At 37.0% G+C, this 16,463-nt stretch overlaps 1 protein-coding gene across 1 annotated transcript in view; it reads right to left on the bottom strand.

Moving 5' to 3' along the window:
- Positions 1 to 16,463, bottom strand: part of TNKS (tankyrase) — a 105,886-nt gene that overhangs the window by 25,359 nt on the left and 64,064 nt on the right. Inside the window, exons 6-12 of the mRNA XM_052682269.1 lie at positions 11,868 to 11,962; positions 9,581 to 9,647; positions 8,985 to 9,171; positions 6,855 to 6,976; positions 6,256 to 6,347; positions 6,100 to 6,178; positions 64 to 235 (exon numbers count right to left, since the gene is read on the bottom strand). Coding sequence (XP_052538229.1) covers positions 64 to 235; positions 6,100 to 6,178; positions 6,256 to 6,347; positions 6,855 to 6,976; positions 8,985 to 9,171; positions 9,581 to 9,647; positions 11,868 to 11,962 — 814 coding nt within the window. The remainder of the gene's footprint in view (positions 1 to 63; positions 236 to 6,099; positions 6,179 to 6,255; positions 6,348 to 6,854; positions 6,977 to 8,984; positions 9,172 to 9,580; positions 9,648 to 11,867; positions 11,963 to 16,463) is intronic.

The following is a 16,463-nucleotide window of genomic DNA, read 5'->3' as shown; positions in this document are numbered from 1 at the left end:
CCACAACGGTTAAAGGTAGGGAGAAGCCAAAGTTCAAATACACAAGTTTTTATTTTTACCTACCACTTAGAATCTGTTGCACTGCTTCATTTCCTATCTGTGCAGCTGTGAATCCTTGTAAAGAGATGATGGAGGGATCAGAGCCATAATTCAGCAGGAGTCGGCAGGTTTGCAAGTGACCTGCTAAAGCAGCCCTGTGTAATGCTGTTTGACCAAGTGTGTCCAGTGCGTTCATCTGAAAAATCAGCAGCAATGTAAAACAACATTTTTAGAATTAAAAGCCTGCACCTGTCCCTGCCCTTAATAGGAAGAGCAATATCAAGAAACTCCTGGCATACAAGTTTATCAATCCATCCTTCTATGAGGCAACTAAACAAAACCAAACGATAAAATATACATTCCAGCGTAAAAATCATTTACTACAGATGCTTTCTTGTCTTTAAAAAAAGGTAGATTACTTGCATGTATGGTTATCATAAAATACAGATCCCCAAAACCATACCTGAAATAACAATCAAGTTTTTGAAAATTTAACAAAGTGAATTTGCAAAAAGAAAAAACAACAACAACAAACAAAATTATCGTATAGAAAGAGGTAAATAATTAACAATTCAACTAAACTACCATACTTCATCTTCTGAAGAGGAATTAACATGACTCACAAGTCAATAATTACAGTAAAGATGTCATATTAAGAACACTATGGGAGAAGGAGGAAGGGAAGAAGTCAGATACAAAGATACAAAATCCTTATTTTTTGTAATTTTACAGAAATATTAACTTAAAGTAGATGTAAATCTATTCAACACAAGACTGCATAAGAAGGCAAAATCAAGCAAAATGATGAAAAGGTATTGCTTTCAAAGAGTGTGATATAATAGAAACCTGTCTGTGAAGATCTAACAGAGAATCTGAACCACTGGAAGCATTGCTATGGGCTCACTATCAAAGAAAGGAAGAGAATAATAAAGAGCTCTAAAAAGAGGAGAAAAAAACTATAGAAAATAAGTTTTTAAGAAGATACTTCGTACCTAGCAACCATTCATGACAAACTTTGAATGCAGATGTCCAACAGCTTTTTTTTTTAAAGTCACTATGAAATATATAACTACTAAGTGTTCTCTACAACTAACTCAGAATCTGCTATCTATTTCAAAGCCTATGGACAGTAGGCTGTGAACTGCATGTTACTGTAAAAACCAGCCTTTTTACATTACTAAAATCTTTGTGGTGGCAGCAAAGGTTTTGCTAGGTTGTCTCACCAAAAACACAGCCTTCAAGCCCTACCACTTATCTTTCCATGAAAACCAGTGAAAAATATTTTGGTTCAGACTAAAATTTGATTCGGAGTGAAGTAACTACCCAGAAAGTATCTATTACTTGAGAGGGTTAAAAAATATACAAGTATCTGCAGTACAACAACATGAACACACCAGAAAGAACAACGTAAGATAGACAGTTTTGACATTGTTTAAAAGCCTTTTACATCTCTAACAATTCTACAGGCTGGTAAAGCAGGAATTTCTCACATCACAAACCTCTCTCCTAGGAAGATGTACAGAAGAACAGCTCTGCTTTCTTCTAACCATGCTCAGCTGATGACTCTCTCATAGGATTATCCTAAAAGGTTTGTTTTAAACAAAATCTTACTGCCTTCATAAATATTAACTAGATGCTGAATGTCCCAAATCCATAACTTTGTTCTGGCGATGACCCTCATCTGTTTCAGGACATCAGATACGTTTTACTACAGATAAGGACACAGACAGGAGCACAAGTCTCAAGCTACGCACAGTTAGTAGCAAAGACAGAACTAAGAGGCTTGTGGATTCCAGAAGTAGATGGTACTACTGTGCTAGCCAGGAAAGACAATCATAGTTAGCATTTTCTGTAACACTGGATTCCCATATTCAATACTCCTGTACGGAACAAACTGTGGAAGAACAGCAGCAAGGCATCCACACTGCACAAATTGATAGCAACTGTGACCTGGAAAAAATGCTAACATTCACTTGAAAGGAACACTGGCAAAGTCATCATATCCACCATATCACATGTCTTATGCAGGTCTCCTTTCACCTCCAAATAACTATCTTTGTCAACAATCAACTCTTGTGGCAGAACTGCAGCCTCCTGAAGACACGCATGCCCACTTCTGGGACAGAAAGGGCTGCAGCTGACCAAGAGGAATGCATACACCAAAGGAAACTATTCTTCCACGAATTGAGAATTATTTTACAGGGCAATTTTAAAGGGAATGTGTTCACTGTGAAACAGCTGCTCTCACCAATCACCCAGCATATGTCTAAAACAAACCCAAAAGAAACTCAAGAATGTATTCCACTAAGGTTGAAGGCATCAGAATTTATTTCAAAATGAAGAATCTGACAATCAAGAGATGCCACTGTAAATTTGTAATTCCTGAAATAAATACAAATAGAGGTTAATCTCTCAAAAATCAAACCTAGTAAAATACATATCTGGGTTAGCCACTCTTCAACATCAGGTCTAAAAACCTAACATATTCTGTGAAATTCAAAGCTGAAATTTAAGCTCTATTTGACAAAATGTAAAATATTCAAGCTGTACTGTCTTATTTGTTTGCCAAGAAGATAAATAGTTCTAGTTGCCCTAAACAAATTAAAAGCATTCAACTGATCCTCCTTTTAAGTAATTCGGAATGAGTAGGTAGTAGTTCTTAGTTACTATATCTCCTTGCAGATTTGTCAGTGAAAGTGACTGATTGGATAGCTTTTATTTCACATCATACTGTCTCTGAATCTGCCTTCTTCACCATTTAATATGCATATGGTCACTCCATCGCTCGAATTACAACATGAAAGTGGAATGGTGTTATCAAATGGAAAGCAATTTCAAGTAAGACTTCTCATGGAAAGATATCATTGTGCACAGAATATCCCATATACAACTCCTTCTGTTATTTCATTTCTCTCATTCTACCTATATATTTGTTCAGTAAATCAGTGTCTGATGATAGGAAACCATTTTCAAGAGACTTTTCCTCCCTGAACTATGGTGACTCAGAGCATCATCCAGAGAGCTATTCAATATTCCTTTTGCTGTCAAGCAGTTGTTGCAGCTCAGCAGCAGTTTAGGAGCCTTTTCTGCAAGACATCATAAGCGTATCAGCTTTCCTTTGCTATCAAATGCCCTAAAACCTTTCATACTCCTTGACACTACAAGCAACACAAAACACAACAGCTTCCACGCTACAGTTTTCCATGAGGTCTTTCTAAAAGATACAAATTCTAAGAATCTGGGATGGAACCCATGCTCAGACAGCACAGCACCCTTCCCTGCAATGGAAGAGTTGTAACTGCTCTTCTTCTGCATTTAATTTGAAGACAATTTGTAATCTATTCCTTTTTATTTTTTCTCCCCTTTGTGTAGCATTATAAATTGGTGTGAATCTATGTCAAGGGGAGAAAAGGAAAAAGGTCCAGTTTCACACTGAAAGCTCGTGAACAACCTAGACATCTGTTATACAGATATCCATTTTGCATAAAAGCTTAATATTAGTGTTATTATGCTAGGTTACCTAATGAGTAAGAAAAGATGAACTACACAAAAGACCACACAGTTAGTTTTTTGTGTTGTTAGCCATCACGATCCAAAAAGTACTCCATTTCTGAAAGCAAATTTATTTTTCCAGTGCTTACTATTCCCCGTAATAAGCACGTGTCTACCTAAAATCTGGAAAGGTAATCATGGAATTGTTTATGTTGGAAAAGACCCTTAAGATCAAGTGCACTTGAAGTAACACTACCAAGTCCATCACTAAACCACATCCCTAAGCATCACGTCCACAAATGTATTCTGCATCCAAATTACTCAAAAGCGTTTTGAGTCTGTCGCGTGCAACTTCTGCAAGCTCAACAAGCTAATGAAAGCATGGGCACTGAACTCAGAATGGACACTGTGTGGGGTACACCAGACTAACGTGCAAGTGATGTGAGAGACTTGTGTCCTCAGTAAGGGCCAGCAAGGCATCAAAATAACATGATTTTGTGAGTATAAGTTGACTTCTGCAATAGTAGTGTTCTCAAATATTTCCACAAAATAAATCTAGATCAAGTGCATGTTATTCAAATGGTCCTTCACTTTTCATCGGTCTGACAAACTTCAAAAATCAAGTTAACATGATTAAAAAAAATCAGGATAATTAAATTCAGTTCTAGTTCATCAGCATTTTCTTGTTCATTCCAAACAAACTCCCTAAAACAGTCTTTATTGTGTTCTGTCTCACTTCCCAGAACAAAAGAGCATCTTCAAACACACGTATTTCACATTACCTCACTTCTGCTGTCTGACACAGCAGAACAACAGGATTTCTTCTACATTCCTGAAGCAACCTCAAATGATTCTCAAACCACAAAGCTTTACATGACTTTGCCTCCTAAGTCCACTGCTGGATGCTTTTCTGTGAATCAGTTCTATTTGCCTTTTGGTACCATATTTCAAGAGAAAAGTTCTGCTCTAATTATTCACCCTTTTCAAATTGTTAGTCTCTAAGTACTGTTTTCCAAAAGTATTTTTAAGGCAGCTCATCTAGTATCCTCCCTTTGACAGTATAAATGATTTCAAATTAAAGCAAGTATGATAAGCCTCAACTATCTACAGTTCAGTGAGCACTTGTTAAAGGATCAAACAAGAAACTCCTATGAAAATATGAAAAAATAAACATTGGTTGAAGAACTGTAAGTACTGAAAGGGGAAAGCCTTTTCAGTGACTGGCTGCACAATAATTTAATATTTTCATTAATGATCTTGGCACAGAAGAACTGTGCTGCAGAGCATGAATACAAACACATAATAAAAAAATCAAGATTCTCTGTGTATTGTAAGACCACAGGCAGGGTCTGTGCACTGCTGTGTCAAATACATTAAAAAGGCAAACAATCCCAGTTTGTGCTGGGTATTTACACTGGAGATACGGAAGTGTCATCACACATGGTAGCAGGAAAGCAAATTCCATTTTTGCTGCCTGAGCTACAAGATTCACTCTGGTGCTAGTGATGAGAAGAGTTATAAGGGTGATAATGACCATTCTCTTATGAAGGGAAGACCAAGAGTTGAGAGCATAACCCATCTGGGAACTTCACAGAGCTTCATAAACGTTAATGATCTATCTTCTGTTAAGAACCGTGACTGCATTTTACAGCTAAGCAACTTAGGACACAGAAAGAGAGACCGGATCCAGTGCAGTATGGAAGCATACATGTAACTTTAATTAGGAGTAGGCACCTGTCAAGTGTTTAAGTGCTTTGCTGATCACAAATGTGAATGGATTTACTGAGAATAACATAGGAAACACATAACACAATAGTAGGAAAGAATTAGTTTCAGGGCTAATAACTACACTTGTATTTGCATACTGTCAATTGAAAAAAAAAAAAAACAACACAGAAGAACAAAAAAACACAGGAAAATACCACTCAGAGCAATTCTTTAAATAACTGTAAATCCTTCATCAAGATCACTCAGTCCTCTACTGAATCAACTGAAACTCAAAGATTAATTCTGAAATACTTCTGAAAGATGCAAGAAAACTAAATAAAGAACTCTGTACTTTCCTCTGCCTTTATCTAATAACTTGCTGCACATACTCTTCAACATAGGCTCACAAATTACATTGTTAAGCATCAGTCAAGGGCTAAATGGGATGCCAGAAGAATCAAGAAAGGCAGAAGGAAGCATGTGCTAAACAATGACTGGCATTAGACTACCACATCTAGCATTAGCAAACTCCTGTATTTGATATTTTCAAGCTGTCAAGAGAAGGCAACAAAAGTCAACTACATGAGCACATTTATTACAACTGAACAATGAGATTCATTAAAAATGAGTTAGATGAACTCCTAAATCCTGTATTAAGTTATTTGGAGAAAAGACTTAGTTTCCATATGGGATTCCTGGACATGCTGTACTGATTTAAGATAAACATCGTTCAAGACTGACATGAGAAGCACAAGACATACAAAATAAAAGGCAACAGCTATAATGCAAACTAACATTGTATTTAACTGATACAATCTCCCTTCTTGCCTTCTCCCATAAAATATATTTGGACATATTTACCTTTGCTCCATGCTTATGCAGAACTTCCATGACATCATTATGAGCTTTCTCGGCCGCTACATGCAAAGGTGTCATGAAACTAGACCAAGAAAGAGATATTATTTTTACCCTCCTATGACAGAGTCCTTTGAAAAAGTAAAAATTTCAGAAACGTACTCTTTGTTTTTCTCATTAACGTTGGCTCCTTTCCTGAGCAACAGTTCTGTAACTTGCTTCCGCTTGGGATGCACAGCAGCCACAGCACAGTGCTGCAAAGAAGTAAATATAAAGCACTATTTCAACAACACAGATGGCAGAAAACTTTGAGATGCATCATTTCGTGTCCTAATTATTCTGCTAAACATCAGGCTACACAATTTACGAACAAAATTTGTGGTATCTCTGCCTGAACAAGTAACATACTGAGCCTTTTCTCCTGCTATGAGAAAGACACAGGTTTCATGTAGTACCTATCAAGTCTAGCAAAACAACTGACCAACAGCAGAACATTCTTATGGGGAAAAATGCAGAAGAAAGTGAAAACAGGTGAGCCCTGGCCAGAAGGTTTCTATGATCAAATAGGAAAAAAGAAAAACGTGGTAAAAATCACATAGTATTATTTCTGTAATTGAGATTTATTTTTAAAATACAAAGGGTTTGATGGCAAATCCTCAATCTCAGATGATGAATAAATGTTCATAATGTAGAAATATTATCTCAACTAGCACCACCACCACATTTATCACGAAATAAATGGATTGTCCTTGTAATCTTACCAGAGCAGTCTCATGTGACTGTGGCTGCTTAAAATTGATGATCTCCAAAGCAAGCGTTTTTTTCACTTTGGCTAAATCCGCCTCTCTAGCTGCTTGCAGTAAAGAATGTCCTTTGAATTCATCTGTTGGAGAAAGTGATGCATTTAACATTCAGCACATCACCTTTACAGGTATTACTCAAAAAAGGCAGCCAGAACATATTAGGAAGCAGCAGCAGTATTTCTGCGCATCTTCGTATGGTGGCTGTCCTGGGATACAGAACGGAAAGAGAACGTGGCTTACTGAAACCACAGTGAATTCTGAAGAAGGACAGAGATTCCCTGAATAAAAAGCTTATCATTTTTCTCCCTCTTTTTCTTCAACCATTAGATATTAAAAGCATATATAGATCAGTTCAGTTGTCACATGTGCAAAGGAGCATACAGCTCCTACATGGCTCTACAGAGAGAAAGCACTATAGCTGCTTTTTCAAAACTTCACTGTATTTATAGCTATAAATAATTCATCATAAAGCCTTAAAGTATCAGTTAAATAAAACTGTTCAACTACTCGTCTTAAAGAAAGCTACACCAGCTAAGTATTTGAAGCCAATCTGCCCCAAAGATTTTGAGTGCAGTCATATCCTTGTAAGTGCACGTAGGTAACTACTTTTTTTTTTAAAATAACTTATTTTTTAGGTCACAATTTTTTCTGTTCAGCAACTAGCTTGTTCAAGTTGAAAACTGTTTTCAAGAAGGATGAAAAGCATTTCTCTTCAAATACACAAATAAGAGGCAAGCTAACAACAATGAGGTCTGAACCTGGGAATGAGAAACAAAAAGCTTAGTCATCTCAGTATAAATATTAGTTTTGCTTATATATTTCTTTTCATAAGCAGGCTTGAAATGCCTAACTTGCTAAGCAGGGCTTTCTTCTCCCAGTCGTCTTGACATCCAGTGCATGTGCGGTTATAAAAAAGTTTTCATTTCAAATAGAATTCAAATTTCTTTCTAGAGACAGCATTACACCAAGTACAGCTAAAAAGAAGCCCTGAAATAATTAATGTATTATACATATATTCTTTGGAATGAAACCAAAGAATTCAAGAATATACTAAACGTGGTATTGTGGGTATGCAAAATAGCTTGTTCCATCAGAAAGATAGAAAATTTGCCATAAAGTTCAGATTTTTGTACACATTTCAGTGGTTACTGATGGATACGAATCTTTCCCTAGCCCCCTCTAATATCTATAAATACAAAAGTACAACAGAGTTTAAGTAGATGTAAATTTCTGCTTGTTAGTTTAAGCGACTGGTAAATCAACCTGCTTCAAAGTCAGAAGCATCACGTCCCAAGCCAGTCCAGAATAGAGAGATCAGAAGTAGCTGAAAGACATTAACCCCAACATCTTTCCCCCTTTAGGAAAGCACATTATCTCACTTTTTGCATTACCAGGCAAAGAACAGTGACAGACAGCAACCTGACAAGCTGTGACTTTGAGTCATACAGGATCACATTCTTAACGTATCAGGGGGCTCCTGCTATACTCAAAAGGTGACAGAAAATCAAAAGCTTACAAGTGAAACAATATAAAACTGAGTTCATAATGTACTTCTCAAGGTCTTTTTTGTAACTCCATAATGTCTCGTTTCACTTGTCTCACTTTCACCGCTTATAATGACGAGAAAACAAATTGCCAAAAGAGGGCAAATGAAGGTACACAAATTCAGACGAAAGGTGAAGCATATTATACAAAGAGCATGAAGATTGCAAAGACTACAAAAGAAGCTGCTGGAATGTCTCCCTATTCAAGCCTGCATAGCAAAGCTATATACCTTCTGGAAGTTACTCTGAGTGTTCATAGATCCAACATAGAGGTTCTTATGTGGCTTGATGAGACTTTAAGTATAAAAATCACCAGTGGACACTTATTCAGCACTATCTTCTGGCCTTAAACGTTCAGTGTGGAAAAAAACCCACCAGACGTTAAAAAAGCATGGCATATTAGAGGTATCTACTTCAAAACAATAAACGCATCTACCATTTATTTGCTGCTTTGCATCTATCTGTGATTTATGAAGCAGTTGCTTTGAAAGAAAAGCACCCCTTTACACCCGCCAAGAACTGCTTCAAATCTGAACATACTTACAGGTCAGCCTCTCCCTTAGCTCAGGTGTCGGAGCCATATCCACCGCGCTCTTTCCGTGGCAGTTGACTAATGTGGGATCTGCACCGTGACTCAGCAAGAGGGAGCAGACTTCTACGCGGTTCTTGGAAGCAGCCTCGTGCAAGGGAGTAAATTGCCAGAGGTCCATTGCATTAACGCATGCGCCATGCTAGTGCAGGAAAGAAAGCCTTTTGTCAGTAGGAAGTCATCTTCAACTACTAAAAGTGCACGTTTTCATTATAAAAACTAGTTCCATTCTTTCACATATGAACACACAAAAATGAATTATAGAAATCTGTGCGTATAAAAGCATGATGAATCCTGAAAAAAAAAAGGAATTTTTGTATTTTTTTTCTAGAATAGCAGATTTTTATTTTTATTTTTAATTCATATTACTTAAACTCTACAATCTCTCTAAATAAATCAGGTAGAGAAAAACCACAGCTGTGAAGTCGCATGCTTTCAAAATTACAGGATGCTTGAAACCCAATAAGGAAGAGATCTTCCTTTTCAAATGTGGCATGAACAATTCAAACACATCTAAATTTACAATAATCACTTTCTGTCCTCCTGCTTACCTTAAGTAGTAGCTCTGTAACTTCATAGTGTCCATATGAACATGCGTTATGAAGAGGCACAAGACCACTGTATGAAAGAAGGGAAATGACAAATTTATTCAAGTGGCATTTTTGAAGAAAGTACTATTTAATCCTTAGTGAGAGATCAACTGAAATCAAATTAAACCTAAACATTAAGATATTTAAAAATTAAGATTGACAAATAACTGAAAATACCTGAAGTTCTCAAAAAATACGTTATGTACAAGTTGCATTAAAGCTTTTTTTTTTTTTTTTAATTTGCAAGCCACGGATATTTAATCTACCAGTAAGATTAGTATAAATTGTTTTCAAAATTATCTTTCATGAAGCTAAGCGGAGGGGGAAACCCATTCCACATTAAATTTGCTTAGGAGAAGTCAACATTCTGTTCTAGCCTAAACATGCATTCCTGCTTATACCAAATGCCATATAAAGGCAGAACTCATCAGATAATGCTAGTGTAACTCCTGGGAATATTCTGACAATGTACAGATATCCATACTCAGCAGACTGAAATGCTGCTCCCAACTGTGGAATTACTTCATTTTACTGCATTTTTCACAGTCTTACCTATTTATCCCTGCCAGAGACTTATAAGAAGGTCCATGTGTTTTCTGTACAGCTATACTATTGGAGTCGTACTTAAAAATAACACTAGTGAAATAAATGAAAGTGATCTAGCTACAAGCACAAGATATGTAATAAAAAAAAAGCCATGCACTGGAAGGGAGATGCAGAGGACAGTTATTACAGAAAACCAGAAGAGTTTAATTCAAGCCAAGCAAGCTAAGCTTGTTATGGCTCAACAAATCAGAATGCATAATACACTGAAAACAACAATTAAACCTTCACCATTTATGAAAAATAGCGAGTGTTTCCCAGAATTGCAGTTAGCAAAAAGAACACTGGAAAAGCAAGCACTAGACTAGCTTGCTTACTTACAAATTATTTATTAATATGAAACAGTGGAAACCAACCTAACGACAAACAAACAAAACCACCACCCCTCCCCAAACACTGCAATCACACGGTGTCACTAAAACAAAAAAAGAGAGGGAACTCACAGGGCTGTTAAACATATCTTAGCGTATTTGAATTGTTTAAAGGTATGTGCAACTGTTTTCTTTCCCTCTCTTATCCTCTTCTCAAGCTCAAGTTAATTGCTTTTCACATGGCAATACTTTTCAAGTAGATCATTCCAGCCTCATTAAACCATCTATGTGGGAACGTTGTACAAAGTTGCACTCAAATTTCTGAATGGTGGGAAATACCTAAACTTGCTTAAAAATGTCTGGATCTACCAACAGGTATTACATGCATCTTTAGTGTTTTTGTGGCATACATAATGTGTCATGACGCATTCTAAGACAATTTTAATCAAAGCCATTAAGGGTAAATGCATAGATAAAGTGCTACAATAATTAACCTTCAAGAGCTTAAGTATGCTTAGGACTACTTTGGGGAGTTAATTTAAAGTCTTCTTTAATAGTAGGCTGGCTCAAGCCTGCTGATAGCTGGAGAGAACACTCATTAACAGCCCTACAAGCCCCAAATATGAAACATACGACTGAAGTTCTGCTGTTAAGACTAAGCTTTCTCAGTCCTATCTGACCATTGTGAAAATTCACCTCATATTTTAGAATCAAATAGCTAACAATGTACCATATGTAGCTACAGATTTCTGACTGCTGCATAATTTTTCTTGTAATTTACTTCATTAGAGTCCTCACTGCAAAAAGGGAAGTTTAGGTTCTAGTACATCTTGCTTTTTGCTTGCAGTGTTACTCAAGGTAGATCTCTAAGAACCTGTTGTTCTGAGTCCATAGGTATCACTGATGTGATTTGGAATTACATCCACATGTATATATTCAATAAGACATAAAGAAGTCTAAATTGTGGAGAAATTTTTCAATGCACTTTTTTTTTTCCACTGAGCTCATGCATCCTCTCCCTGCTACTGTTGCCAAAATTAGGATACCAGTCCATGACACCACAGCAAAGTCTTTGCAGGGATGCAAGGAAAAATGTCTTGAAAAAATTAAAGGTGTAATAGGAAACTTTAAAAGAAAGGCAGGCAAACCTATTCTATTATTTGAGAGTAAAAAAAGATTATTTGTCATGAAACACACACTTTTAAAGCAAACATCACATTCTCAGCCAAGTATCTGAGATTATGTTTCAACATTAAGCAGAGAAATAACTTGTCACCTTGGTTAATAGCAAACCACTGCTGCAAGTGGATTATAAATGAAGTCACTTTACATACCCTTTGTCCTTTGCGTGAACATCTGCACCATGCTGAAGCAGAAGTTGGACTATTCGTACTCTGTTATAGCCTGCTGCTAGATGTAAAGGAGTTGACTGTAAAATAAGACAGAACAAGGTAAAGAACGGGAGCCACAGAGTTCTGTGCCTCATTTCCTAATATTTAAGTACTCTGTTTCCCTTACATATTGGATCAGGCTAAGTTGCACTTTTCTTCTGTCATCGGCCAAGTCAACAAATACATAACACATACACGCCCTGCCTGTTGTCAAACCAAATCCATGTTCCTGGAGGTGGGAAGAATCTACATCTCTCTAATTTTAAATAATGGTCCAATGTCTTCTTTGTTGTGTTTTTATTTTGTTATTAATGCTGGAATTTTGTTTTATTTTTAAACGCCATAATTAAGTTGGTGTTTTTTAAAGCTTTATGAGCAAATTTATTCAGTTCAAGCTGCAGATTGTGAAACTGCTTATATGTGGTCTTCCTGCAGTAAGTGCTCAAGAATCGGATTGCAGAACAAAATTATCCCCTTGCAGGAGTGTTTATATTCAGCTCTGCACCAAACAAGTTGCAGCACCTTGCCAGTGTACTATGCTAAGACAGAGAGCAAACTGTATGCAGTTCGCAGTTTTCTGCAGAATACACATCTTCAGTATTAATGCAACTTAAGAGCATAATAACAGAATAACAGTAACATCCTTCTCCACAGTTAATTACTAACAATTGATAATGAAAGCTTTTTAAGTCGACAATAATAATTTCCAATGTTCTATTATTTTAAGTTTTCATTATGAAACAAGTTTTGTGTGGAGACTTAGTCTTAAGGAACTAATCACTTGCATGACTGGGTGATGCTGTTGCTGTTTGCTCCTTCCCAAGGTTGAGAAGTAGACAAGTTTAAAGGGATTTTTCTTACTATTCATTTTGCAGTACATAATAAAACAATGCACTCCTATTTGATTAAAACCCTGTGCTTAAATCAGCCCGAACACATAAAGACATATCTCACATTATTAAGCCAAGTACAGATTTACTGTAGGTACTAAAACATCACTATATAGTCTTACAGGTGAGATATCACATTCTCACTGTTATAGAGATGAAAACAAATCCAGACAAATGGTCTCATCTGTGGGAAGCGGCAGCAAGCACCATATATTCATAAATGAAAGGGATTTCCAGGAATTAATATGCATTTCGCATGACCATGCTTTGGAGCAGTCTGAATGTTTTACCTTGCTACTTTGCTTCAGAAAGAGAATCTAGTTGGACATATACCAAGTGTCCTGTATGCCAGAGTGATGACACAGCTTCTACTGTCAGCAATGACAGAACAGGGTGTCTCTAAGAAACACTTTGAGATAACTCAGTCTAGAAAGCAGTTATGCAAACTTCTATAATACTTAACTTCAGAATCATCTGTGCTATTTTCTACACACACTCAAAATGACTATCTCTAACATTTCTGACCTGAAGATCCTTAAAGTGTCTCCACAGTACAAAAAGCCACCTCCAAAACTAATCAAGTCTGTAGCTGTTTGGCTTTTCAAGTTGTTAGGATCGTTTACTCTGTTCTAGAAAGGTTTCTACTACTGAACTAACAGCCTGGAATGATCTAGAAGGTATTAAATTCTTTCACATCTGCTGCCATTATAAAATAGCTGGTTCCTGCATACCATAAACACTAATGAAAGTGTGAGTAAAACTTATGCCATTGTTAACGTTACAAAAATATCCCATGCACTGTTTAGTCTGACAATGGCTTTGGTTGTCACACGAAGCAAAGCAATGACATCCCACATCCCTGCCTTTCAGGAATGTGTGCTACTTCCTCTTCTTCCTTAGCAAGATCCTACAGACACCAGAGATCCATGAACAAACCATTCCTTCCCCAAAACAACAGGAGTTACTGAGCTGCAGCCAACAACCTTGGCTTGCTTGCTATCTGGCAAGAGGCTTAATAATAAGAATCCCCAGAGGGCATTTACCTTTAAGACTCACATTCACAATTACCAAACCAATCACATTCTCTTACATTCTAGTGTAATTAAGAAGAGTACAACTCCACTTTTATTAAGTAAAGTAGACTCTCATGTAATATGCTCACATTATTTTAAAGTTTTATGGCATCTGTAATTGAGTCAAAACAGGTACTGTGCATTTCAAGTAAGATCCCTGTACACAAGATAGCAATCACTGTCAGCTTGCATTGCTGCAATTTATACTCAAGCCATTTCTTGCCTGCAGTCTTTTTGAAAATGTATTGCCTGGGAATATGAGAAAAGCAATTTTAGATTTAAACAATGTATGTACAACAACCTGATATAATTCCCATTGAGCCTTAAATGCTTTTCACACTGCTTTCTTACCAACAGCTGGCTTGATGAGCTGCTCAAAGTCAGCTGCCTTTTGTCTTGCTGTCCCTTGCCCACCTGCATCAAATCAAAGGAGGCACCAAGGAATTGCCAAATCTGCAGGCTGCTGAGCAACTACCTTCACTAAAATCAGAAAATCAGTTTCAACAAATAAGCCACAGGCAACATGGTAATGCTGGCTCCAAGCACCACCAGCATCCCTGCCTATCTTGCAAAAGAGTTTTCAGTAGCTTTCAGATGGTAACATGTCCCCCAGCCTCAGAGCAAAGCTGCATTTTCAGAGTGATTTTGGATATCTCACTTCATGGGTAACTTTAAACTGAAGGACCTTAGGAAATGATGTTACATCACACATGATCAGTACTACAGAACTGTTTTAAGAACTAGTCATGTTTGTTCTTGCCTGCTCCATCTCTCTGCCAGCAGAATCTCTATATAACACTATCCAATAATAATCTTAACTAGTGCGATTCCCTCATTCACACATTGTCATCCCAAACGCTACAAAAATCAACAATTTAGAATTCACTCTTTCTGAAATAACAGGAAACAACCTCTGAAAAAAAGCGTTCTACTGCATTGAGCTCACAAAAAAAAAAAGTATATCTTCATTGTAAAGAAATTCTCCCTGAAACTGAATACCTTCAGAAATGTATTCAGGTGCTGTACCATCTGGGTCATGGTACAAAGCATGTATCATGAATGGCATACCTTCCCAAAGCATTCTGAAGTATTAGAATGTGTATGAGATAAGAATTGATAAGTAAGAGGCAGAAGATTTATTAGCAGAGCTTTTTCAATTACACAGATTCCAGAGATAGTGGAAAGGAAAAAAGATGACAAGCATCGCCTTGCACAGGGGAAAACATAAGAAATAGTAACAATTCCTCTTCCTCTTAGAGGTTAACAGAAGAAGGAGTGAGAAACGGCTGCTTTCACTTTTCTGCTCAAAAACTCTACCTGCTAGCACAGAAACAGAGGCAGGTAAGGGGAAGATGTGCCCAGAAGCACAAGAGGGTAAAGGGCAAGGGCATCTTTCTTGAGAGGAGAGAAATCATGTCAGCACTGCAGCACCTACACAGCAGAAGAAATTTTCATCTGCAGAGAGCTTTACCAAATGTCACAAGTGAAGCACAGTCAACTTGCCCAGCAGTTTCTCCATTGACATTTGACTTTCAAAATTATGGAGATTATTATCCTTGACAGCAGGATGACAAATCCTTACTCCAAGTAGCTTGGAAGCTACTCTCTTAACAGTAGCTATACAAAAGAGAAAACTCTTGTTTTTGATTACTTCAGAAAAAAGGAAAAAGTCAAACCTCAAGGATCATCACAACCTACAAGAAAGGTATCAGGACCAAATGAGCCAATGTGAGGCAGAAGGCAGTAATCATGTTCCAAATGAACTTTAAAAGCTAAATTCAATCTGACCCATGAGAAAAAGCAGATAAGGCAAAGAGATAAAAGACATCTCAGCTTTCTGAAGGTTAATTAGGAACCTCAGTTCTCTAACACCTCCATACTAAATTGCTGCCATTACTTTTAGAGTGCATATTCAAAGATCTGACCTGGAAGCAGAGACCAAAGGGGTAACGCTAAATATCTGGGAGAAATTCTGAAAGGGAGCCACCACTCTGACTTCTGATCCTAGTGCACCACAAAAGGTGCATTAGTGGCCCTTGACGCCATTATTAATTAATTAAAAAGCAAAAGCCCTCAATTCTTGAAACTGTCCTGTATTGCACATATGTGAATCCACTAAACATTTGCTAGACCAGTTCAACAGAAAAGCTAAGCAACATTCTTCAGAAATACTTCAGCAATATTCTCAGAAAACTGGTTTCTTAGGAGAATCTGTTCCATTTTCATGTGCAAATGAAGGTTTAAATTGGGAACAAAAATGTATTACGAAAAACAAATTTGGGAGATTTTACAATGAATCAGCATTTGCAGTTTTTTCCAGATTCAGAAGCTCAGAATATATCTCTGGCAGCAGTCAGTGACAAAAACACAGCAAAACATGGAGAGAGGAAATGGAGGAGCAGAGAAGCATACATTTCTGCAGCAGACACTGGCAGCTGAGGAAGCAGCAGCTTGCTGAGCTAACAGAAGGATGAAACAACCACTCTCTTACTCTCTTCTGAAGGAAATGTTAATGTTATCACTGCTGACGACAATAAAAAGAATGTTTTTTAACACTGAAAGGACACATACTCTGA

Source organism: Tympanuchus pallidicinctus, unplaced genomic scaffold, assembly GCF_026119805.1.
Source record: "Tympanuchus pallidicinctus isolate F22 unplaced genomic scaffold, pur_lepc_1.0 scaffold2, whole genome shotgun sequence".
In the NCBI taxonomy this organism is placed as follows: domain Eukaryota; kingdom Metazoa; phylum Chordata; class Aves; order Galliformes; family Phasianidae; genus Tympanuchus; species Tympanuchus pallidicinctus.
The sequence above is the reverse complement of the archived record's forward strand: the minus strand, read 5'-3'. Positions and strand labels throughout refer to the sequence as shown.